The following is a 23,093-nucleotide window of genomic DNA, read 5'->3' on the forward strand; positions in this document are numbered from 1 at the left end:
ATAGTATAATGAAACCCATTGTTCTAGCTTTAAAATTAAAAGAACTACTTTAGTTTTAATACAAGCTTTATTTTCCAAAAGAAATTTCCTAGAACATCTGGGCGGGCACACGCCTTGGAGCCACTAAATCGTGGCCGTAACCCAGTACTCTGGCAGCTCCCTGCCCGTCCGCGCCACTGACCGTTGGGCGCTTCTAAGCCGATTAGCATGTAGTACGTAACCCGATCAAGCGAGACATCTGCTGGCCCGGCAACCTAAGCCGCTTACCAGTCGCCGCCCCCGCCGATACCCCTGCAATCAAATAAAGAGCGCGGAGGGTGCGGAGGAGGCACGCGATTATGCAATTCCGTGGTTGAATCAATCGAATTCCGAGAACGTCCAGGTCGGCCGGACACTACGTTTGGGCAGGCGTCTAAAGAACTTGCTCAAGTCCCCGGAGAAGCCGCCAAAAAAGGCGTATTGCATCTGGTGTTCCAGCAGCCAGATGAAGTGCTCCGTGCGGTAGGCCAGGGACAGAAACTTGAAGGTCGTGGTCAACACGAGGGTGTAGACCAGAAGCTGATGGCGGGACAGCCCCAGGACCAGGGGACTCTGGTAGATCTGCAGCATGAACAGGCAGGAGAGTCCCAAGGCCAGCTTTGAGTTTCTGCGGGGGATAGGATGGTTTACACGATCTTTTGTGGACTATTGATACTTACGTGGTCAGCTTGATGTAGGCCTGGTGGCTGTGTTGGCATCGGTTGATCAGGATGCAGGCCACCGGCTTGAGCAGCTCCGCTCCACTGCCCATCACAGTGCCCACCACCAGCATCGGGATCGGGGCCTGGCCGTACAGCTTCCCCGCCATGTGGACGCCTCGTTCGATCAGCTGTACCTGGCTAATGGTGGCCATGGCCGTGGCCACGAGACGGAAGGACATGGTAGAGGCCACCTTGTGGCCCAGGTCGAAGGGAGAAAAAAAGATTATGTACCTGTGCTTGGGTAAGAAATAGTGAAATCTTGACTGGTCTCTGTGGGCTTTGGATCTCCCTTACCAGATCGCCGAGCTGAGCAGGACATCGGAAGCGTTACAGAGTGGCTCCAGAGGCAGGGTGCCCAGAAGCATGTTGCCTAGGATATCGCCCGCGTAGGTCAGCAGCAAGTTGGCCAGCCAGAGGGCAAAGGGTTGCCACTCCATTGGCCGTGACCCGGCTGCCTTCGTTCCTTTCAGTCCCCCATTCAACCGCTCTGCCGCCCCCACACCCATGCCCAGGTCCTCCCGAAGTTGCTGGGAGATAAGGGAATAGTGCAGGATGCGGAAGATCAGGTGATTGGGTAACTGCTTCAGGATCAGCCGGGCATTCATCACTCAGCTCAGCACACCTTTTTTCCAGTTGAACTTTTTCTAGAATACAATCCTTCAGTGGATTTTGATTTGGTTTTTGGGAGTCCTTGCTTTGGTTGACTCTTAATTTTGTCTTCTCAGTGAGTCGGATTTTTTTTAGTCAATTTTATTCTTATTAAAAGCTAATTAGGTAAAAAAAAAAACCAATAATTCTAAATAGAATTTGCGTACACGAAAATGTTGACAGGCAAAACTTAGGTGTCTACATTGGTGTGGGTGTTCGAATGTCTTTCTAGTTCAAAATTAAAAATATTATATGACAGGTATTTTCTGTAGATTAATTTAAAACTAACAAAAAAAGCATTATTGCCAACTCTTGAATATTTCATTTAAAAGTTAAAACAACTTTTCGTATAACCCTGACTATTTAAATTTATTAATAGCTATAATTTCTATAAACTGTTTTTCCAAAACACCTCTTAGCCTTTTTAGACCGGCGAGAGGTTGTGATTCGTGGCCAGACTACGAGGTCCTGGCAGCAGAGAGGCGAAGCTTATATTCCGCACTGGCTTAATCCGTGGCAGCATCTGGTGCACCACCGGAGGCGCGGCATAGGTGAGGTGGGCCGGTGTCTGCTTGGGGGCCTGGTGCTGCTCCTCCTCCTCGTACGTCTCAAAACGGAACCTCTCCAGTGGCTGCTCCTGCACCCTCTGGGGAACCACAATCCGCACCAACTGCTGGGGATTAGGCTGCTGTAGGATTAGCGGCTCTGAGGAGGTCGACAGCCGGATGAAGCTCTGGTGGGAGATGGCACTGCCGTGCAGGATGGTGGCGGCTCGACTGCCGGACAGCTGGATGCAGCTCCAGGTGATGAGGAGGCAGGCTACCTATTATATGGGGAAGCACTTGTTTCACCGATGATTGGCTTTGCGGCTTGGGGATTACGTACCGTGATGCGCATGATGGTCTCTTGAGTGGGCAACTAATTACCGTTAGACATGTGCCGCTGCCATTTATATGATAGCTGGCCAAGTGGCGACTCCTTGACCAAGAGGTCGCCTCCGTTTGGGCCAAGATTTATGGGCCATTTGCTGTGTGCAGCCAATTAATTAATCAAAAAGTACTTCGATCCGACAGCCTCTCATATGGTAGAGCCGCGTGCACTTAGAGCTTCCATTACGCGCCTCCGGCTAATCATCTAATCATATGGTCGGCCGACTGACTCAGTGTTGTCGGAAAAGGGGAAGCCGGAGTCGGGAGACCGGACATCGGCGAATGTGCGAAGCCACGACATCGGTTTTTCGATATTGACACGTCAAGCGATAAATTGAAATTAGCAGAGACTCGACATCTTAAATACCCTTTCTTTGGACTTTAACTTTTAAGGGAGTTGAGCTATAATTTAATAAATTAATATTTATATTATTAGACTTAAAGAATCTGTATGATAGGTAAGATTACCAATCTGTAAGACTACCAAAGAATCTATTCCTTTAGTCTCCTCGGAAATTTTCAAATAAATAAAAATTATTTATTTAGAAGAGTATAGCATAATAACTACTCAAGATAACAATCCACCGCACCACCGGGGCTGTGGTGGTGCGACGGAGGTGCGAAGTGGAGTGGATCAACCTTCAGCGAGTTGCGCAGACGCAGTCGCCGACGCCGTCTCCGTCGCATGTTGTACTATAACTTTTGTAGCTGCGGTTGTTGTTTCTATATCCCCTTCTGTAGCGGTTACTATTGCTTTTGGCTGTGCTATTACCACAATATTTGCGGCGTTCGGTATTTATATATTTATATTTGATTTTTTTCGGTTTATTTCTTTACGTAAAGCTGCGTCAAGCGTCCAAGTTGAGACACTCCTACAATTGCAAGATAACCGCGACTGCGCGCGTGTTTCCACCGCTTCGATCGCAGATCGGTGGTAATATATTTCTTTTATTTTTCCACTTATCCAGGGGCTGTGCGAGTGGGGGCGTATCGATGGCTCTGCCCCCCGGGCCTGTGGCCACATCCGCCCCTGGTTGGGCCAGCCACTGCTCCGCCGTGATTTCATGGCACAGCAATTCACACAGCACTTCAGTTTGACTTTGCCACTCGCTCCGCTTTGTGTTGGTTTCTCAGAAGGGGGAACTTGATCCAGCTCACTTTATTATTTTTTTTTGGATATTATCCGCCCACCTCTGAAGTCTCTTGGCGGAGTTCTTGTTGATTTGTCGCGGTAATTACCCCATTAGGCCTGCATCGTTATCGTAAAATGCCACGACATCTGGTGAGTGGGTGGATCCTTGGGGGAGTCTTTCCAATAGGTAATATGCTAAATACTGACTCGAACCTTGGGATTTCAGATACTGCTGGCCATCGTTTCCCTGGCTCTGGTTATGGCCAAGCCGGCAACGGAGGCGCCACGTCTCCTTATCGACTCGGCGCCCTCCGTGGTCTCCTACCAGGGCTCCTCCCAGAGGCAGACGCGCTTCGTCATCGCCCCCATGGGTCGGTCTCTCGGCTACGTGGAACCTACGAACCTGAATCGAACCTTTCACACCACGGCCACGCAGGAAGGCGGTGGCACGGGCTACGAGCAACTTAACCTGAGTCCGGTTTACGTTCCCAACAGTTGAGCAATGAGAGTACTTAGTATTAGCTAGTTAATTCTGTAAATAAAGGCTACATGTATAACAGTATCAATGCTTTTTACATATTTTGAACATGCTCATAAGGTCAACATGGATCTGGACTTACATCAACCCGCCGTTATTAGTGTCTGGAGTTTCTATTCCAGTTCAGAAACCTGTTGAAGAAACAAGGAATGCTGAGCGTAGATTTGGACTATGGTTCGCATCCTGTTGGCCAGAAGGTTGTCGGATAACGTAGTTCCTAGCGAACCCTATTTCTTGGGTCCATTTGGGCTTATTGGACTTTAAACGAATGCCAACTTCCAATAGCCATAACTAAATAATTACTGGCCAGATAGGCAAATGTTATACCTTGCCAGGCTTATATCTTCGAGTACTTTCTTTCTCAGTTAAAATCTAGGAATCTAAAATCGGACCCTATTTTCGAAATTTTTTAAAGGGGTAACATCAGGATTTTGGACAAAAAACTGGTAAAATTTAGATTGATTGATTTTTTCGATCTTTTGATGCATATCGACGAAGAATAGAGCGCTGATTAATAAATGTTATGTTACTATAAATGTTCTGTTACTCGATAGGTTTTTAATAAGTTAAAATAATCCCCAAAAAATGTATTAAAATTTCAGATTTTGACAAAATTAAAAACATTTACATCCGTTTTTCAAGTATCCAATTTTTAAAAATTAAAGTATTATCTATTATGTTTTCTAAAATAGTTAACATTTTCGCTAAAAAGGGTAGAGTGTTGGCTAAAATGTGGCCACAGACCTATCGATTAGTTGGAGAAAATATGAGTTCAGGAATTATAAAGTTTTGGAAAAGTTGGCCATGACTCAATAACTCAAAGATTTGGGAGGCTTGTCAAGATTTGTTTTCAATCAACAAACACATTACAGAAAATACACAGGCGAAAAACGAAAAGGAATAGTTATAAATATCATCATGTCTCGCGCACTCTTGAGTATCAATGGCAGGATTCCCGGCGTCCACATGATGCGGCGATCGCTGATGTCCTCGGAGGTCGCTGAGGACCAGGAATCCCTCGAGTTATTGGAGCAATGCAACCAAACGTGGCGCACCCAGTACGATAAACCCTCGATAGCTATTCTAGGGATCGGAATCGAGTTTGCTCCACGGAAGGGGCGCCTTCTGAGCTCCTCACTGACCTCACAGGACGACGACACGGAGAACCAAGTCATCGGTAATTCCTCTCTGACCCGAACCGTAGAGCCCACCTTGCCGCCGGCCTTTTATGACTACCTGATCGCGTCGGACGAGTCCGAGGACGAGAACCTCGCCCAGTTCTTGGCCTGAATTGTGGCTTAATTAGTCTTTAAATAGCCTCCCCAAAATTCTCAGTTTCCGTTTGACCTGATCTCATTTCCAGCACCGTACTTGACCCTTCGCTGCCGTATCTGATGTCTTTCGTTTGCAAGGGCATTTCGATGTGGATACTAATATGGATTGGAATCGGACTGGACCCACGAGGGCCTCTTGACGGGTCTTTTATAGGATATCATTTAACTCACATACATATGTACCTGGAATAAAACTGCATTTCATTTGTTTTTGCTGAAACGAATCGGAAGACCTTCGCTGGGGCGTTTTAAACACAAAATGTGAACAAACTAAAAATATCTGTCATCCGGCAAACAATAAGGGATTTCGTATCGATCTCTATGCCATTGTCGGGGCTTTTAAAACCTTTTCGGGCCTAACGATAATCAATTGTTGGCTAATTTCTGACGAGGCTCTATCGCAGATGTTTAGTTTGTAGGTTTTTGTAGGTTTGGGTTCAAGTTCAATGCTAGAGAAACGGGTTTGTGCCAATTGCTCGTTAGTTGCTAAAGTTTCTCTGAAGGACAATCTGGCCGGCGAATTTTTGGCTATTTAAAGCCGCAGTGGCGTTTCCAAATCAGCAACAGTCACTCGTCGACTTCAAAGCACCACACACCCACCCAAAGCAATCTTACAAGATGTTCCGCTTCGTAAGTTTTTCAGAAACGGATGTCCTAGGAGGATAATTGTATTTCAAACATTCGCAGATCGCCATCTGCGCCCTGGCCACCCTTGCCGCTGCCGCTCCAGGATTCATTGAGGAGCACCATGTAGCCGTGGCTCCGGTCATCACCAAAGTGGCTACTCCAGTGGCCACCTCCCACCAGAGCTTCACCCAGTTCCACAACCAGGCTGTGATCACTCCTGTGGTGAAGCATGTGGTGCCTGCTGTTCCCGTCATCAAGACTGTGGCTCCAGTGGTTCCAGTGGTGAAGCATGTGGCTCCTGTGGTTCCCGTCATCAAGACTATTGCTCCAGTTGCTCCTGTGGTCGACCACGTCGCCCCCGTGGTCCCTGTTATTAAGACCATTGCCCCAGTGGCTCCCGTCGTCCACCATGTGGCTCCCGTGGTTCCTGTCGTCAAGCATGTGGCTCCCGTCCACCATGTGGCTGCCGTGCCTATCGTGAAGGCTCTGCCCCACGCCGTCTCCCACCAGAGCCACACCCAGATCCACCAGAAGGCCTTCATCGCCCCAGTGGTTGCCTCCGTCCCGGTGGTGAAGACCATCGCCGCTGCCCCCCTCGCCCATGTCTACCATCATTAGGAAATTGTTGAAGCCACTACGGAATTGTTATGATTGCTTTAATGAATAAATCGAATTGTTGATATTAGAAATTGTGAAACATTTGCATATTCAAAGGTACGGGTTTGATAGAAAAGAAATGATCGATTTGCCCAATCCCATTAGCATCCAAATAATCAATTCGAATGACTTTTATTCGGTGTTCGTTCATTAGTATTCATCGTCGATCGAATCGGTAGCCGAATGCAGATTTGCAAAATAAAAGAAATGATAACAAAAAGGCAAATTAGCCCAGGGCTAAGATCAATAAAAGTTAGGGTTGAGATATTTGCATATTTTTGGCACCCATAGGGTCACATTTTTATAGACTATCAGAAGGTTTTATACTTTTAATCAAATTAATAAAAATTGTTTGGGAATTTATTGTATTTGTAAAATGACTGTTCAATTTATAGTTTAATTAAGAACTACTTTAAAATTAGTCCAACAGAATTTATTTGCAAAAACAATGAGTTGGAAATCAAGAAGAGTTCTGGGTCATTTAACTCTGAGGTATATAGGTATATTCTCCTGTTGACTTTTCTTTGGATATTTATCGATGAAATTTAAATTTAATTAAAAAATCGTATAATTTTCTGATCATCCGATATTGATTTTCTATAAAGTGTATATTAATCTAAATACTTCAAGATCCCTATGGTTTATACGTTAAAGAATAAAATATGCCTTTAAGAATCGGTAAACTTTAATATCAATAAAGTCACTTATCATGTAAGGAGGCTCAACTACAGACTTTGTGATATTTTAATAAACCATAAAATGCACAAGATTAGTTAACGTTTATCTTTAATGAGTGATTTTTTAGACTTTTAACCAATATTCAAATTATCAACATGCTTTCAATCGATTCACTTGTGGTAGGCGGAGTAGACCACGGGGGCGCTGACCACATGGGCGGCGGGGATCACAGTCTTGACGAGGGGAGCGGCTGGCAGGACGAGAGGAGCAGGGGCAGCCACCACAGTCTTGATCAGGGGAGCAGCGGGCACCACAAGGGGAGCTGGGGCAGCCACCACAGTCTTGACCAGAGGAGCAGCGGGGATGACGGTCTTGACCAGAGGAGCGGCGGGAATCACGGAATGAACCACGGGGGCGGAGTAGGCCAGGGGAACCTTGCGGACCAGGTTGACGTTGCTCTGGTGGGTGATGGCCGAGGAGGCGCTGGTATCCACGTAGGCGGTCTTGGTCAGAATGGCGGGCTGGACGATGGAGTGGGTCTCGGCAATTAGACCAGGAGCAGCGGCGGCCACGGCCAGGCAGGCGAAGAAGGCAACCTGCGGATAGAGAAAGGATACTCCATGAAAGGACACTCGGTCGGTAAAGTCCCTCCGTGGCTTGCACTTACGAATTTGAACATTTTTGGAGTTGGGTTTTGGGATTTGCTGTGATTGGTGAATCGATTGCAACTGTTGATGATGAGAGGGCCAAGTGCGGGCTTTTATAGCCAAAGTCTAGTTGGCTTCAAACTCCAATTGTTTGTCGCAAAGTACTTGGCTGAACTTGAGCCCCCAACCGGTTTGGGGTTTAGGCTATTATTCGGGTTTCCAGCTCAGCTTCTGGGCTTTGGCTTCTAAGCGGCAGCGCCACTCAAAGACGCAGTTAACGAACTGACCTAGGTTCCCCTGGCTTTTGTGTGGGAGCAGCGGAGGAAGTGCCTCGTCGGGGAGTTAACAAGCCGAGCCAATCAATCGACAATGGGCCAAGTAATTGGCCTTAGCTGCGGTCGCTTACGCAAATGCGATTTTAGAAAACCGAGCTCTGGAGTGCAATTTGCGTGGGTTATCCTTGCATTTTTCCCGAGGACATTCTATCCGTTTCCCCCTTAACCTTTCACTATCTCTGGATCCTTCTGGCGGGCGTAATTGAGTTGCACTCACATCCTGCGGCTAGCCATGTTTCTCTGTGTAATGGCAAATGCATCTTCCTTTTCTTGAATAAGTTATATGATCTGAGAGGGCTTTAACCACATAACTTGTGATTGGCTTACGTCGCTAATGGGCTGCCATATATCTCATAGATGTCATTCTCTTAGAGGATTCAATAGGGAATTCTCACAGAGGCAAAGAGGTAATTAAAGGTTACATCAAGTGTCTGATAAAATCGTGGCAGAATATGTGTTCATTCTGACTCGGAAAAAAGGCCAAGGTCTTGGCACAAAGTCGTGATATTAATGAGGTTCTTTAAAGTTAGAAAGAAGTTAATCTGCATGTATATTTAACTATAATAATAACTTATTATAATTATTCAACAAATTTAGTTAAGATTCGAATATAAGGACAAAGAACTTTAAAATCAAGATGTATAGAAGCTTCCCCAATCATTATTTGTATTTCCCCGAACTTGACCCAATTGGGAACTCCTGCAACACCCGGCAATTGATATTTTGTTGCCCTTCATTAAACTGGCCACAAACAAAAGCGCAATAAATTATATGCGTATGCCTGCATTCAAATTGGAGCCGAGAGTCCGACGATTGCAACATCGACGGCTTCTCAAGTGATTCATGGCCAGGCCATAAAGCATAAAGCCTTAGCCGGCTACCAACTGCAGCAGCTGTTAAGTGGGCACTTCGAGTGACAGATAAAGACCTGGTCCCAGATTCCGACCCCGAATCCGTGTCCAAGCCTCAGTCCCTATGTCAAGGTTACCAGACGGACAAGCCCCACGCGCACTTAACCCACAATTTCAAGCTGGATTGTTGTTATTTTTTCGGGGCTCGACTGTGGATCGAGCGACAGTTACACGTACTTAAGATAAGTATCTGGCAACTGGCATCTCGCAGTCGTAATGTGGAAAATGAATACCCAGAAAAATATAAACACACAAGGTACCACTCCCCTTGTAGGTCCTAATTTGAGCATCTTGTGATTTTACGAGGTGATTAAATGGAACTTCGAAATTTCAAGAAGAACCCAGAAGGATTGCCAAAACAATGTTTTCGATCCATTTGACCAGGTCAATAGCTTCAGCAACGGTTTGCTAAGTAGGCCCGTTGTTAGACCTTCGGGAAATCGAGCGTATCATTTGTCATTTTGCCAATTCGATCGACAAATTGGCTATAAAAACTAAACGTAGGCCTCGATGGGCTATGAGTTCTTACTGGAGTTTCGCGGAGGCAAATTCAAAGTAAAACTAGATCCAATTTACCCCCAGAATCAACATGAATCGAATGGTGAGTTTGCTTGCTGGATACTCTGTTACTTAATAGATTAATAAACTTTTTTCCTCCCCAGCTGCTCTACACCTTGGTCATATTGGCCCTCGCTTTGGTTCAGGCCTGTCAGATCCATCATAATCTGACGTTTCCTGCTGTTAGCCAAGTTTCTAGCTGTTCTGCTGAAAGCCTTGGCCACCTCAGATATTCAAATCAGAGTTTGACGAGGGATCTGCCCACCACATCTACCTCTCCGATGTCTCTCCGTCTGGAATATTTCAATTGTGGGAAACCTTTCGGGGCTCTGGGGCTGTAGCCGCGCTCTTTTGTTGATTTTGTTATTGTTTAAATAAATTGTTATAAGTTATTTATCAATTGAAAAGTTTTATGACTTGCGGGGAAGAGGGTGTGACTTTAATTTATAGACCCAAAGCTATTACATCTAAAACCCATTAAGAAGCTAGGTGTAACTTTGCAGATTTAAAAAACATCTTTGTAGATATATAAATATATATGTTTGGTTTATTCACTTCCAGAATTTAATGAATTATTTAATAGTTAGAAAATTACTCAAAACTTATTAAAAGTCTGGGAAAAGGGTTAGGATTAAATTAATTACAAATTAAATATATAATAATGGTATTATGTGTCGCAGTACAAAAGATTCTACTTTAGAAACTATTAAATAGGTTCATAGGAAAGAAGGATTTTATGAAAAAAGTGTACAGTCTAAAGAAGTAAAGACTGTTTCATACTTTTTAAATAATACTGTAACTAACTAGTAAAAAAAAATAAACAGAAATGTTTTATGGTTCAATAATACTTTTATGGATTTTATTAATCAATTTTTTAAGGTCAACAATTTAACAAAAAGAGTACTTTAATGGTGGAGGGTGTAGGCCAGAGGAGCTGGGTGCAGGACGGACTTGATGAGAGGGGCCGAGTGCACCACCGGCACGGAGTGGACAACGGGAGCGGCATGCACCACTGGCACGGAGTGGACAACGGGGGCAGCATGCACCAAAGGCACGGAGTGAACCACAGGAGCTGCGTGGATGGTGGTCTTCAGGACAGGAGCCACCACGGGCTGGACGACGGCCTTGCTGTGCACTTGGGTGATGCTCTGGTGGGACACGGCAGACGGGGCAGAGTGCACCACAGCTCCCACCTTGGCTAGGACGGGCTCATGGACCACATGGTGGGTCTCGATCAGACCAGCGCTGGTGGTGGCGACCAGGAGGGCAATGACGGCGATCTGTTGCAAAAAGGATAATTTAGATATGATCCACAGAACTATCCTCTGATTACTCACGAATTTGAACATTTTGAAGATTGTTTTTTGTTTGCTTGGCTTGTTGGCTCGAGAAGATCCAAAGGTTGACTGATGATGTCTGGGAATCGCCGATGGAGCTTATATAGAACCCTCGAAACGCAGCTTCCATTCCAGCTGCTGACCTTCATTGCGCCCCCGCTTGACCCGGCGTGGTCGATTATTGTTGGAGAGCCGAAAACTCTGTGAACTTGGCTCGCTGTGGTTTTGGTTGCTGCAGCTGCTGAGAGTTTGGAAACTTAAAGCTCAAAGCCCCGAAGCACGAAGTCTAAAGTTTCTGGGGTCTTATCAAGAGCCTCAAGGTGGACAACTTCAAAACGGCCGAAGTTGGCCGTCGTTTGAGCCCTTAGCCTGGCTTGGTCGCTTGCTATAAAAGCCTGATCTTCGGAAGCAGTCAGCATCAGTCATCTTTCTGAGTATCTTCCAAAAACAACCAACCAACATGTTCAAATACGTGAGTTACGATGCATCCTGTGGCTAAAAAGGGTTACTAATCTTTTTATTTCTTCCCTCAGGTTGCTGTCATTGCCCTTCTGGTCGCCTCCGCCAGTGCTGGTCTGATCGAGACCCACCATGTAGTCCATGAGCCCGTCCTGGCCAAGGTGGGAACTGTGGTGCACTCTGCCCCGTCTGCCGTGTCCCACCAGAGCATCACCCAGGTGCACAGCAAGGCCATTGTCCAGCCCGTGGTAGCTCCTGTCCTGAAGACCACTATCCACTCCGCTCCTGCCGTCGCCGTCCACGCCGCTCCCGTGGTTCACTCCGTGCCTGTGGTTCATGCCGCCCCCGTTGTCCACTCCGTGCCAGTGGTGCATGCCGCCCCCGTTGTCCACTCCGTGCCTGTGGTGCACTCGGCTCCTCTCATCAAGTCCGTCCTGCACCCAGCTCCTCTGGCCTACACCCTGCACCATTAAGGGCTTTTTGTGATACAGTATTTACCATTTTTTGTTTGAATAAATGTTTTTCGTTTCGCCATAACAAGTTTAAAAGTTGGTCTTTTCATTATGAGTAAATAATCTATAAATAATCTTAGAAAAATTATTAGCTTCTATTAAATTATTACCATATTAGAGCGTTGGTGTCAGTTCAAGTTCTAAACTATTGGATCTTAATATTTCTACAGCTAAAGTTCTAAATGCATAAGGTAATTCAAATATTTACCTTTTCTAAATATTCATTATTTTCCCAATAAATAAGGGAATTGTTTTAAATTTAGTTTTAACGACTTGTACAAGTCTCTGTCTCTGGCCAAAAAGCTCTTTCGTAAAGCATACTTTCAGGCACCTTTCCTAAAATATTCCCATTTTGAAAATAAACAATTTCTCTCTCTCTATAACAAGTATGGTAGGTATTTTATTGCTTGGAATGTATTTTAGTGTCTAAACTTTTTTTTGTAATTTTTTTCTCATTGCTGGATTTGCTTGCTTCATAAACAGGGCACAGGATACGACGTGGCTGAAGGTAACCCGCAGGAAGATACTGAAGTTGAACAGGAGCGGATGTGGCTGGCGTGTGGGTGAGATGTGGCGGTGGCAGGATTCTGGTCGAGGGGATTAACCGATCACAACGGGTCCCAGGCCGTGAATGCTCTTGACCAGGAGGGGCGAAGGATGCACCTGGGTGATGGCGGCGTGGGAAATGGCGCTGGGCACAACACTGACCACATGGGGAGAGGCGACGACGGTGGGTCCCCAGATTCCGGGTGCCACCAGACCGGGCGCCACCAGGCCGGGAGCAATCAGTCCAGGGGCCGGGGCGGGCACTGGAGCCGGGGCGGGGGCAGCAGCGGCCAGGCTGAGGAGAGCTACGAAAACGCACTGAAAAAGCACCTCCTTTTAATCCTTTCTGATCCTTTTTTGCTTTTCAGAGTCAGCCCATTACTTACCAGCTTGAACATTTTGATTTGTCGATGGTTTGCAACGATTTGATACAGAACTGCACTCCCGACTGGCCTATTTATACAAAAGACTAGGAACTGCAGCTAGTGTTCTCTAAATGGGTCGCCTTTGAAAGCGGCACGCCTCTGCACTCTGCACTTATTTGCACTCATTTGGCCTGGCAACAAACACACTCGTCCCCCAAGCGTTCTGGCCAAGTTAAGTCGCATAGAACCGAATGCAAACCCTTCCGGGGCCAGTTATCGTCTTACAGACAAGTGCACTTGAAGAAATACTGTTCAATATATCTCTTTTACATTTTTTGATAATTTTTATTAAAGAAACAAATTTTATTACTTTATTTATGTACAAATTTTAAGACAAAGTATGACAATCAGAACATCAATAGATTTTCCCAATTTTTCTCAGTTCACCTTCACAGGTTCTCCCTCACTTGACTGGCCACTTGAGAGCGATCTGATTCTATTCGATTTTGCCGCCTTATGATTTATGCAACGCGAGACATGTTCCAAGTTAATACCCCGACCCGACACCTGCCTCGACCCCTTCCTGCAGCTCGTGCTACGTGGCGTATACTTGACACTGTTGCATGCGTCGCACAATTAAGCAAACAAATAAATAGAATCATGTCGGTATCTGAGGGGGAAAATATGTAATGCGAGAACCAACAAAAGAATCAGCTTTAGCCCGAGCGACTTAATCTGGCTTAGAGGGAAATGGAGGAGGTCTGCTCTGTGCACTTTTGGCTTGCATAAATTACTTCCCAAGTGGCCGAGCTGGCGAAACGTTGATTAATGTGACTTGCCAATAACGTCAGTCGGTAGTTGGTCAGCTAACAAGCCTCGGGGCTCGGCCAATCGACACGGCAATTGTCGTCTTGCGATTTTGTCTTGTGCAATAATGCGACACTTGCACATCAGACACATTTTGCGATCGATTTGCCACAAAGCAATCAGGAAGCACTTGAAATCAAACCAATAATATCTAATTAATAGGAAAATAATAACAATAATATAATAAAAAGTTCTAGCTAGGTTCAGGGTTCATAAAACCACACACCATGTTAGAGAAGTAAAAGGTGATTCAAGTCTCCTCAAAACTTAAATAAAATATTAATAATATGAACTAATTCTGCCCAATGTTAAATGAAATAATCGTGAGTATATTGTATTTGTTTTCCTAACTTTGTTTACAATTATTAAGCTACCGAATCACGTGTATTCCAAATAATAATAGCAAAAACCCGAGTTACCTTGTCGTATCTATTTGCCTATTCTTTTATTTTGTTTGCCTCGTTTGCCGGTCAGCGAACCACACCGAAAACTTGGCTTAAACCATAACCGATTTGCGGCTAATTTGGTCGATGAAAGACAGGCCAAAACAAAAAGCAAAAAGCTCTGGGTTTTCAGGGTTAATGCCGCCCGGTACTTGTTGACTGATATTGATTTGGTTTTTGATTTGATTTTAATGCATCCAACAAGGAAGTCGAAGAGACCCCCTCTATCTACGCTCCTGGACCTGGCCCAACCCATCAAATTCTGTATTCATTGCAAATTGGCAATATCTAATTGATGTTTATGTCACATTAAGTGTTTGAGTGTCCCATTTGACTGACTTTATGGCAATGTCGGCCGATTAAGCTAATCCGAATATGAACAAGTCGTGTGGGCAGATATATGGAAACTCGAGCAATTTGCATTGGCTTATGCAAAAGGCAGTGTCAATTGCAAAGCTAAATAGTCTTGAACTTGAAATAGACCGAGTCTGAGCCCTTCTGGCCGCATTTCAGATTCTCACACACAGCTCACAAAGGGAAATGGCTTGCAACAGTACTGGCGAATGCTATTTATCACTTGTCTTGGCCAATACCAGAGACTCATCCTGGCCCCCTCTTTGGCCATTCATCATCTGCTTATGCACTGATTTGCATAACACAGAAACTGCATTTGTTGCCACATGTAGGTGCAACGTGTGTGTGTATCTGTGCAGTCACCATGGGAAATGTGCCACCAAAGCCGATGTCTGACCCCCTCCGGCCCGAATGTATCGAATGGTTTTTTCGGTTAATTGTGATTACATGCTAATTATGTCACCTCGTAATGGGGAAAACGGGCGCATCGGCTGGCAACCGCAGACCTCATTTGACGTCATTATCCGGAGTATCCATTACCCACATCCAAACGAATCCGGCCAGTAAGATACTCATAGATATTTAGATATTATATCTTTTATGTACAGATAGGGAAATACTCATTTCAAGCAGCTTTCGGCGGAACTTCATGCTTCTTTCGACTCTCAACATCAACAGTCGACACACACATACATACACAGCATACATAGGCCATCGTTATCGTCATCGGTTATCGGTGATCAGTTATCGCAAAAATCGATCGTCAGTCATACTTTCCGGGGGCGAATTAATGCAGGTGGTAGTCATGGAAGTCGTGGTGATGGTGCAGGTGGAAGGGATCGTAGGGATGGTAGGCCTTGATGATGGGCGCCGGGTGGTAGGCCTTGATGATGGGAGGGTGCACCACCGTCTTTACCACCGTGGGCAGCACCACCGGCTTGATAATGTGGTGCGGCACACTGTGCACCACCGTTGAGCTTTGGTGGGAGACGGCGGCCGGCAGATGAACGATTTTGGCCACATGCAGTGGCTCGATATGGTGGTGGTGCGGGTACAGGGGGTACTCCGGATAGTGATGGTGGTGGCCGTGCAGGAAGCCAGGACGAGCCGAGGCCAAGACGCACACGGAGAGCAGAGCCAGTATCTGAAGGATAGGAACCTTGTATAGATCATGATGTCCTTGGAGTCTTGGGATCTTTCTTACCAGCTTCATCATCTTGTGGATGGGTGGGTGGTTGTTCGATTTAGTCCTTGTACCGGGTCTCGGTGGCTCACTGCCTGCAACTGATGCCACTCGACGGCTTGGAGGTGGCTTTTATTCACTTGCCACCTCAAACAACAGCTGCCGCCAAGATGCAGATGCTCTGGTTGCCGCAAGTCTGAAGCCCGGTTGCCATATCCGCCGCCGACGCCGAAGCTGAAGCTGAGAGGCTTCAATGTTGTGGAACTTTGCATCCGTAGTCTGCTGCAGACGGCAGCAGTTGCCGTTGTAATTGCAGCTCGTTTCCATTTCAATTGTTGCTGCTTCGGCTGCTGTTGTTTTTTGCGCCAGTCTGCTTTTTTCGCACAGAGTTTTGTCAAACGCCGCATTGTTTACCCGCAGCAGCATCCATCGCTTCGACTCCGAGACGATCCATCCATCGACCCCTTCCAATCCGAAGCGCTGAACTCTGCCACGGTTGGGTTCAATGAGGTGCCAGCAAGGTGGCTAAAGTGGCCAAAGGGATGCTCTAACTTGGCTATCAGAGAGGCTCCATAGAATATTCTAAAAACCTACTACGTACTTTAAAAAAAACTCCTAAGCTACGTAGAAAGGTCACTCTTTCCTGTGACTTACTGAGTTTTGGTCCCACTTAACCTTCTTTCAGAGAGACTATTACTTAACCTTCGACTTTTAAAGAGCAGGGATAGAAGCCGGTAATATAAACTCATATATATCATATATGTCTCATACTTGTTACCAAATTGTTACTTACTTTGATATACCCTTTTTTACCGATAGAGCATATGGTTATGTGTTCATTCAGAACGTTGATCTTAAGGTTGAAGCATTTTTTCGTATCTTGTAGCAACTTTAAATAATATCCCAGCGATTGTCGCCGCGATGTTGCTGTTCTCAATGTTTGTTTGTCTGAACCAGCAATTGGCAGTGGTAATTGTTGCTGCTGATGTTGCTGCTGCAACTTGCATGCAATTTGCGCTTGCGATGTCTCTGCTCGTACCGTTAGAGCCTGAGCAGCTGCCACTATTTTTTTGTTTTAGCCAATATATTTATACAATTGTGTGTAACTGTGCTTGTGTTTGGCTAAGAGCATAATTTATGCCAGTGTTACATTTGCCCGCTGCGACCTTGACAACTCGCAGCTCGGCTTGCAAATTGCTGTTGGCTTCAAAGCATCGCAGCGTTTGCTTTTTTTTCGGCGTCTCGTTTCTTGGTCAGCGGAAATTCACACTTGCCAATTTAATTGTTGCAGCTATTTTTTAGTCGTGGAAATTAGTTGCACATACCTTTATGTCTGTGTTATCTGTGGCTCTGAGACTGTGCCAGAACACACGGAAAAAAAGATAACCGGATAGTCTGGGAAATTGCTACACTCTTGGGTGGGAAAAGCAAGTCGGCTTACCAGGTTTCTTAATCTTTTGTAACTCTAATATTTATCAGTAAAAGTATATATTAATATATGATCTTTAAACTGCCTCAATTTATGTATTTCTTACTCAAACTATAATCTTGCCTAGTGTTATTTTTTTCCATGAATTGCATGTGAGATCTAGAAGCTATCTTCATCGGCTTTACTGGTGTCTGGTTCTCCAACTTCGATTGTGATATTTAAGGCTTCCACTTGCTCCCTGTCATCTGCTGTCGGCGGAAAAGTTCACGAACGGCAGCAGACCCAGCTCGATGGCAAACTAGAACACTTGACTCTCGAGCACGAGCTCATTAGAACGTCGTTTGGTATTTTGACAGTCAGCACTCGCCCGAAATGTCAGCCTAGTCCGTGCCACGGATTCGCCAAATTAATCATGATTTGCATTTAGTTGGCCAAATATTTACACAACAATTTGCAGCGGTCCGTGGTCAGCACTCCCCGAAAAAAGAAGGATTGTGGCCCAAAATGTATTCAATTGCTCGGCTTATCGCTACCAGGAAGTACTGCATCGAAAGGCGAAACTTGTTGCAGCCAGTGTTGCAACTTGCAATGGCCCACGCTCCACCCGAAATTTTTTATTGGATTCAGTTCAGTGGGTTAGTGGGGGCAACAGTGGCCGCCGGCAGTCCGCAATCTCCGCCTCGGCATCTCGAGTTATTTTTTCAATGTTAGTGCAATTAAATTGTGAGCTAACATTGTGGGCATCCGCTGACGCAGCACTTCCAATTCTAGCCGAGAATGCGCCGCTCGATTGATGGACACATCTGACCTTACAAGTGGCCAATGGCCAATTGGAGGCACTCTCGGCCACCTGTTGTGAGGCTCAGATTGAGTATACGCCAGAGTGGCCAAGTGGCAGGGTGGCTGGGTGGCAAGGCGGTATAGTGGCAGCTCCAGCGGCGAGTTAGTCGAACGTAATTACTCGGGGGGCCAAGCAAATGAATTTTATATGCAAGCACCTTTTACGACTGGGGCCGATCTACTTACTGGCCGCAGCTGCAGCACATTTCTCACCGGTTGCCATTTGCGTAATGCTCCTTTTCGGCCAGAGAATTGGCCAGAAACTATCGGCCCGACATTTGAGTGAACTGTGCCAGCAGGACGGGACAGGTCGGCTCCATTTGGCCGGGAGTAGTATTGGTGTGGCAACTACAAGACACCAACCAGACAGATCAAGACTCGCCCCACAAAAACAGTCCGAAATATATTGAATTTCATGTAGCATAATGGTCAACTAATTTTAAGACTTTTGAGATGGAGTGTAGGCTGTCCAGGAATGCTTTTGTACTTCAGAGTGATGGAAAGACTAATAGGTTTAGTTAAATGTATGATGTAATATGATTTTAAAAGATCTCTTACCTAACAGTGTAACCCAGCATAATACATTTTAAAATAAAATTAACTATCCATGTTCTAGAGTCTAGACTCTAGACTAATGATATTTCTTTTGTCGGCTTCTTGGCACTTATTTTTCCAATTGAACTACCACCATTATTTTTTCATTTCTATAATTATTTCATTACCTTTAAAACATTAAAATATTACTATATTCTTCCGCCTATTCTATGGCGACCTTCGAGGCAATTGGTTATAGAAAAATGACGTCAATGGCCAACAGAAATAGGAAATAAGCCCAGAAGTCAAAAGCCATTATGCGGAGAACCGCCCAGAAAAGCGATGAAGCTTAAAGACTGTCAACAAGTGTTTCCCAGCCCAACTTGTAATTGATCTTTAAGCCCGGCTAAATAGACACTCATTACGCTCAATCCGAGATCAACGCGAATGGCTCTAATTAAAAGCGAAATTGAGTTTGGTGCTAAACGGCCCGATAAAAGTCGATGTATAGTAGATCGAGCGACAGAGTCTGCCCGGGGAACTGGTTCCCTGCATGATAATTGCCGGGCAATTTCTTAATGTGGTTAGTGCTCTGGCTTGGTTAGTTGTCGGTTCATTGTTGATATTATGCAATGCATCGAAAAAGGCCAGAAGCGGAGGCAGAACTGTCACTTGCCTGGAGTCCGAAATCGGGGTACATTACCCCCAGAGAGAGAAAAACACGGTTCGAGATCCCAAAACAGATATCGCCCAGATGTTGGGACACAAAAGAGCCCGGATATTGCTAAGGAATTTTTACCAGAAATAGAAATCTATTAAAAGTCACTCAAGAATTTGGCTAACAAAGCCGCTCAGTTGGTTGTTTTCAATGAAGGCGGGACTCAGAGGGGCAGGGAAGTTATGTCGCCAGATCGAAAATGTTCATTAATCATTTTCAAAATTGCTGACAAATCACCATAACGGCGGCAAATACAATTCGAGTTTAAAATAATGCACTGAAAACTTAATTTAATATTTTTTTAAAATACCTTAAGCTTTTGGTTATAATTTTAGAATTCTCTAGAATGTCTAGGATGTTTAGTAACTATGTACATATGTAAGCTTTTCTAGAAAAAGTTTAGAAAATTTTTGTATAGTGCCCTTTTGTCCAAAGTACAGTTGTGTTCGTGGCTATATCTGTGTATTTGTGATCGGGGCGCCTGCGCAATCGCAATCGATGTTTGCTTATTACACAAAGCGGAACTCCAGGCCAGACCAGTCCCGGAGTGGTTCTACTCGCATGTGGGATGTGGTCTCTGGGGCTTTATCGCTCCCCGTCTAGCTGGCCATTGTTATGCCAGACAATTGCAGGCCCAGATTAGCATAACCAGAAAAAAATAAAAATAAATAATAAAAATAAAGCCAAACGGAATAAAAGGGTGGAGAAAAGAAGGGAGTGGCTCTGGAGTTGCCAAGAGAAATACCAGATACTTACCAGAAGAATATTGTGAAAAAAGTGGCTGCCAATTAGTGTGGCTAGGATTATGTGGATATAGGGTTTCTAATAAAAGAATACCATTTTTGGGTGTGACATTAAAGTTTTTGGGATTCGAGAAGAGGTAATTATAATGGCACAGATAATAAAAACGGAATGAGCTTCACCAGGAACTATTTCAATCTTAGCTAAATTTTGCACCTATAGGATAAAGGGTACCTTTATTTAAAATCATTTTTTTAAATGTTTATTCAGAATTATTTTTGTAGAATAAATACGTGAAATGGGCCTTCTTTTTGTAAGAAATAATATAAAAGAAACCTAAAAAAATTACTTGGCTAAAAATATGAAGAAATTCATTTTCATTTCGTTTCGCGTTCGTTGGCCTACGTGATGGGCAGACAAATTGGCCGGCAAACCGACTTTGCGCACATTCCTTTCTCAATCCGGCGACGCGGCCACCACTGGCCTTCTACCGCAGACGCAATAACCGGAGAGGGATACCCCCTCCTACCCATGAGATACTTTGGCCATGACAGACACAGATATCTCAGTCCCGTATACGCAAGTGCGTTTGCATTGAACTTGGGCTACTTTGAGACATGTTGCTGTCCCTGGATTTTCCGTGGCTGTGCGTGTTGCAGCTTCAGGAAATTTTCACGGTCGACGTTGAGGAAAATGACAAGAGTGGACTACATTTTTGCGACGACTTTGGTCTGAAGTGATGCAAGTGGTGGCTGCTGGCCGACTGCCCGCCTGCCCAGCGTCGATTTGCCGCAACCGCCAGATACATTACACCGACTGGTTTCTTTTTTGCGACCTAATGGTCTCCGAAGTGTCTTAGGTGGGCAGTGGCCAGTTGGTTGGTCAGTCGGGCACGGACAATGGTACTGGCTGGGGGAGCAGGGGTGGGGCAGTTGGCCAAAAGTCCAACCGAAGACAAAGCAAATCAGCTGCTGCTGCTGCTGCTGCTGCTGCTGCTGCTGCTGGTGCCGGTGTTGCACATGCAAACTTTTGGCAGCTTTTGGCGTGCCTGCCGTTGGCGTTAGTTTGCTGCTTTTCTTAACGACTTTTGAAGTTGAAGGAGGCAAACAAAAACAAAACTCACGGCGGGGCAACAAAAAATTATTATTATTGTGTTTTCTGCATTTTGAGATTCGGTTTTCTTCTTGACGTTGCACATGGCCTGCTCGGATTTTGGCAGTATAAAAGCCACCGCAAATTGGGAGCTGGCAACACAATTCGGCGAGGCGTCAACACAGACCACAGTTCAGCATCTTTTCGCAAATAGCTAGCTCCCAGGTTCGCAAGGATTAGCAAAATGTACAAGTTGGTAAGCAAGCCACTAAAAGGATAATCCTATCCATGAACTATACAATCCACGTCTTTTCTCATAGGTGGTGTTCTTCGCTCTCTTCGCCATGGTGGCTGCCCGTCCGGGTTACCTGGAGGCCGGACCCCTCCTCCACAGCTACTCCGCCCCGGCCATCATCCACGAGCCAGCCCTGGACAAGGTGGGCGCCATCATAAAGACCATTCCCAGTGCCGTCTCCCACCAGAGCATCAGCCAGGTGCACAGCTCGGCCCACATCATCCAGCCCATTGTGGCCCCAGTCCTGAAGACCTACACCGCCCCCATCATCAAGACCTATGCCGCCCCAGCTCTGCACACAACCCTGCTCTCGCCCTCCTGGGCCGGTCACGGTTGGGCCCCGTCCTGGTAAACGGTCACCCGGAGATCCCTTCCGGCATTGCGTGGGCCGGCAACTACATCCCCTCTCCTCCAGATCCATCCGACCCACTGCTTACTTGTTCTATTCCCCCGCTGTTTTGTTTTTCTTCTATCACATTTCGACTGATGTAAATAAATACGTGTTTCATGCTCAGAATATGCCCAGTGGTGTTTACTTTGGAAGAATTACAAAAGAATAAGGATAAAGAGCCTTTGCATGCAAAGCCTTGAATTGAAAGAAAATAAGTTACTTTAGCTACATGAGTTCCGAATAAGAAGTAAATTAATATAAATATTCTAGCATCATCGTGATAATACAAAGATTCAAAAATATTTTATAAAAAGTATTCCTATTTGAGCACTGAAATATTTTAAAATCGAATCAAGACATATTCAAGGATGACATCTTAAGATGTTTCTTTAAAACATTAATAAAAGGAATGAATTTAAATAATATAGAATATAATATAAAATGAAATTATTTCTTGGAAGCTATATGCACTTCAAATCAATGAAATTTAGGAAGTTATCTTACAAAGTTAGAAGCTAGGAAGCAATTCAGAAATATTTTAAAAAGGGTTTAAATAGAATCTGCATTAAAAGAAAAATATTTTCAAATGTAGTTTTTTATAAATCATTTAAAAAGAACTGCTATACTTTATAAAATGTTAAAAATATCTGAAGCACTTCCCAAAATGTCCCAATTATAAAAATAGTTGTAAGTTTTTAAGGCATTCACATTTTACTCGCAACTAAACTCGTTTTATTTACAAAGAAATTAGCTATTTTCTAACCGTCCAACTCGCTCGTATGAGCCTGCAGTCCTCTTCCCAGTGTCCAATTACCAGCCGGCGTTGTAGACGACCGGAGTGGCGATGGTCTTCAGGACTGGGGCAGCGGCGTAGGAAGTGTGAACCACGGGGGCGGAATAAGCGGTGTGCACCAGAGGAGCAGCGGCAACGGTCTTCACAATGGGAGCGGGGGCCACGTAGCTGGTGACCACGGGAGCGGAGTAGGTCTTGACCACTGGGGCCACCACATCCTCGACGATATGGGCGGAGCTGTGGACCACCGACTGGCTCTGGTGCGACACCGCTGAGGGCACGCTCTTCACCACGGCACCGACCTTGGCCAGGTATGGCTCCTGGACGATGGTAGTGGTAGCCGGGGCGGCGTAGACCACTGGAGACTCATAGAGATGACCGGGACGAGCGAAAGCTACGGCGAAGAGAGCAGACAACACCACCTGGAGGATGCAAGAGGTTATCAAAGACCGGAATCCAA

General features: G+C 45.3%; 13 protein-coding genes across 14 annotated transcripts in view; 6 read left to right on the forward strand and 7 right to left on the reverse strand.

Moving 5' to 3' along the window:
* Positions 1 to 48: 48 nt before the first annotated feature.
* On the reverse strand, positions 49 to 1,621 carry LOC108126278 (trimeric intracellular cation channel type B). 2 transcript variants are annotated; one of them, XM_017242781.3, is made up of 3 exons: positions 1,035 to 1,621; positions 699 to 971; positions 49 to 646 (listed from the first exon to the last, which is right to left on the reverse strand). In XM_017242781.3, the coding sequence occupies exons 1-3, from the start codon at positions 1,343 to 1,345 to the stop codon at positions 358 to 360; spliced, it is 873 nt and encodes a 290-aa protein (XP_017098270.2). In that variant the 5' UTR covers positions 1,346 to 1,621; the 3' UTR covers positions 49 to 357. The 2 variants fall into 2 exon arrangements, with proteins under 2 accessions (XP_017098270.2, XP_017098272.2); XM_017242783.3 differs by having other exon boundaries at positions 699 to 976; positions 1,035 to 1,175.
* A 142-nt stretch (positions 1,622 to 1,763) lies between these two features.
* LOC108126284 (uncharacterized) lies at positions 1,764 to 2,711 on the reverse strand. The gene is made up of 2 exons (XM_017242790.3): positions 2,274 to 2,711; positions 1,764 to 2,211 (listed from the first exon to the last, which is right to left on the reverse strand). Exons 1-2 carry the CDS (start codon positions 2,283 to 2,285, stop codon positions 1,813 to 1,815), a joined length of 411 nt encoding a protein of 136 aa, XP_017098279.2. The 5' UTR covers positions 2,286 to 2,711; the 3' UTR covers positions 1,764 to 1,812.
* A 715-nt stretch (positions 2,712 to 3,426) lies between these two features.
* On the forward strand, positions 3,427 to 3,989 carry LOC108126291 (uncharacterized). The gene is made up of 2 exons (XM_017242798.3): positions 3,427 to 3,599; positions 3,676 to 3,989. Exons 1-2 carry the CDS (start codon positions 3,585 to 3,587, stop codon positions 3,946 to 3,948), a joined length of 288 nt encoding a protein of 95 aa, XP_017098287.1. The 5' UTR covers positions 3,427 to 3,584; the 3' UTR covers positions 3,949 to 3,989.
* Positions 3,990 to 4,794: 805 nt separating this feature from the next.
* Positions 4,795 to 5,545, forward strand: LOC108126288 (uncharacterized). Its single transcript, XM_017242793.3, has one exon. The coding sequence runs from the start codon at positions 4,906 to 4,908 to the stop codon at positions 5,275 to 5,277; it is 372 nt and encodes a 123-aa protein (XP_017098282.1). The 5' UTR covers positions 4,795 to 4,905; the 3' UTR covers positions 5,278 to 5,545.
* A 98-nt stretch (positions 5,546 to 5,643) lies between these two features.
* LOC108126281 (calphotin) lies at positions 5,644 to 6,599 on the forward strand. Its single transcript, XM_017242787.3, has 2 exons — positions 5,644 to 5,951; positions 6,009 to 6,599. The coding sequence occupies exons 1-2, from the start codon at positions 5,940 to 5,942 to the stop codon at positions 6,564 to 6,566; spliced, it is 570 nt and encodes a 189-aa protein (XP_017098276.2). The 5' UTR covers positions 5,644 to 5,939; the 3' UTR covers positions 6,567 to 6,599.
* A 781-nt stretch (positions 6,600 to 7,380) lies between these two features.
* LOC108126283 (cuticle protein) lies at positions 7,381 to 9,636 on the reverse strand. Its single transcript, XM_017242789.3, is given in 4 exon segments — positions 7,381 to 7,879; positions 7,951 to 7,975; positions 7,977 to 8,011; positions 9,607 to 9,636. Coding segments are annotated over 4 exon segments (516 nt in total). The 3' UTR covers positions 7,381 to 7,453.
* LOC108126133 (uncharacterized) lies at positions 9,581 to 10,075 on the forward strand. The gene is made up of 2 exons (XM_017242570.3): positions 9,581 to 9,777; positions 9,839 to 10,075. Exons 1-2 carry the CDS (start codon positions 9,766 to 9,768, stop codon positions 10,073 to 10,075), a joined length of 249 nt encoding a protein of 82 aa, XP_017098059.1. The 5' UTR covers positions 9,581 to 9,765.
* Positions 10,076 to 10,563: 488 nt separating this feature from the next.
* LOC108126286 (retinin-like) lies at positions 10,564 to 11,212 on the reverse strand. The gene is made up of 2 exons (XM_017242791.3): positions 11,072 to 11,212; positions 10,564 to 11,014 (listed from the first exon to the last, which is right to left on the reverse strand). The coding sequence occupies exons 1-2, from the start codon at positions 11,081 to 11,083 to the stop codon at positions 10,640 to 10,642; spliced, it is 387 nt and encodes a 128-aa protein (XP_017098280.2). The 5' UTR covers positions 11,084 to 11,212; the 3' UTR covers positions 10,564 to 10,639.
* A 276-nt stretch (positions 11,213 to 11,488) lies between these two features.
* On the forward strand, positions 11,489 to 12,078 carry LOC108126287 (A-kinase anchor protein 14-like). Its single transcript, XM_017242792.3, has 2 exons — positions 11,489 to 11,543; positions 11,605 to 12,078. Exons 1-2 carry the CDS (start codon positions 11,532 to 11,534, stop codon positions 12,001 to 12,003), a joined length of 411 nt encoding a protein of 136 aa, XP_017098281.2. The 5' UTR covers positions 11,489 to 11,531; the 3' UTR covers positions 12,004 to 12,078.
* A 330-nt stretch (positions 12,079 to 12,408) lies between these two features.
* On the reverse strand, positions 12,409 to 13,096 carry Nplp3 (Neuropeptide-like precursor 3). Its single transcript, XM_017242688.3, has 2 exons — positions 12,975 to 13,096; positions 12,409 to 12,906 (listed from the first exon to the last, which is right to left on the reverse strand). Exons 1-2 carry the CDS (start codon positions 12,984 to 12,986, stop codon positions 12,643 to 12,645), a joined length of 276 nt encoding a protein of 91 aa, XP_017098177.1. The 5' UTR covers positions 12,987 to 13,096; the 3' UTR covers positions 12,409 to 12,642.
* Positions 13,097 to 14,264: 1,168 nt separating this feature from the next.
* Positions 14,265 to 16,377, reverse strand: LOC108126252 (uncharacterized). The gene is made up of 2 exons (XM_017242713.3): positions 15,822 to 16,377; positions 14,265 to 15,761 (listed from the first exon to the last, which is right to left on the reverse strand). Exons 1-2 carry the CDS (start codon positions 15,831 to 15,833, stop codon positions 15,405 to 15,407), a joined length of 369 nt encoding a protein of 122 aa, XP_017098202.2. The 5' UTR covers positions 15,834 to 16,377; the 3' UTR covers positions 14,265 to 15,404.
* Positions 16,378 to 21,320: 4,943 nt separating this feature from the next.
* Positions 21,321 to 21,966, forward strand: LOC108126241 (neuropeptide-like 3). The gene is made up of 2 exons (XM_017242704.2): positions 21,321 to 21,410; positions 21,475 to 21,966. Exons 1-2 carry the CDS (start codon positions 21,399 to 21,401, stop codon positions 21,799 to 21,801), a joined length of 339 nt encoding a protein of 112 aa, XP_017098193.2. The 5' UTR covers positions 21,321 to 21,398; the 3' UTR covers positions 21,802 to 21,966.
* Positions 21,967 to 22,532: 566 nt separating this feature from the next.
* LOC108126218 (pupal cuticle protein C1B) overlaps positions 22,533 to 23,093 on the reverse strand; it is a 76,523-nt gene continuing 75,962 nt past the window's right edge. The window contains exon 3 of the mRNA XM_017242683.3: positions 22,533 to 23,055. Coding sequence (XP_017098172.2) covers positions 22,651 to 23,055 — 405 coding nt within the window. The 3' untranslated portion in view covers positions 22,533 to 22,650. The remainder of the gene's footprint in view (positions 23,056 to 23,093) is intronic.

The sequence above is a fragment of the Drosophila bipectinata genome, chromosome 3L (genome assembly GCF_030179905.1).
Source record: "Drosophila bipectinata strain 14024-0381.07 chromosome 3L, DbipHiC1v2, whole genome shotgun sequence".
NCBI lineage: Eukaryota > Metazoa > Arthropoda > Insecta > Diptera > Drosophilidae > Drosophila > Drosophila bipectinata.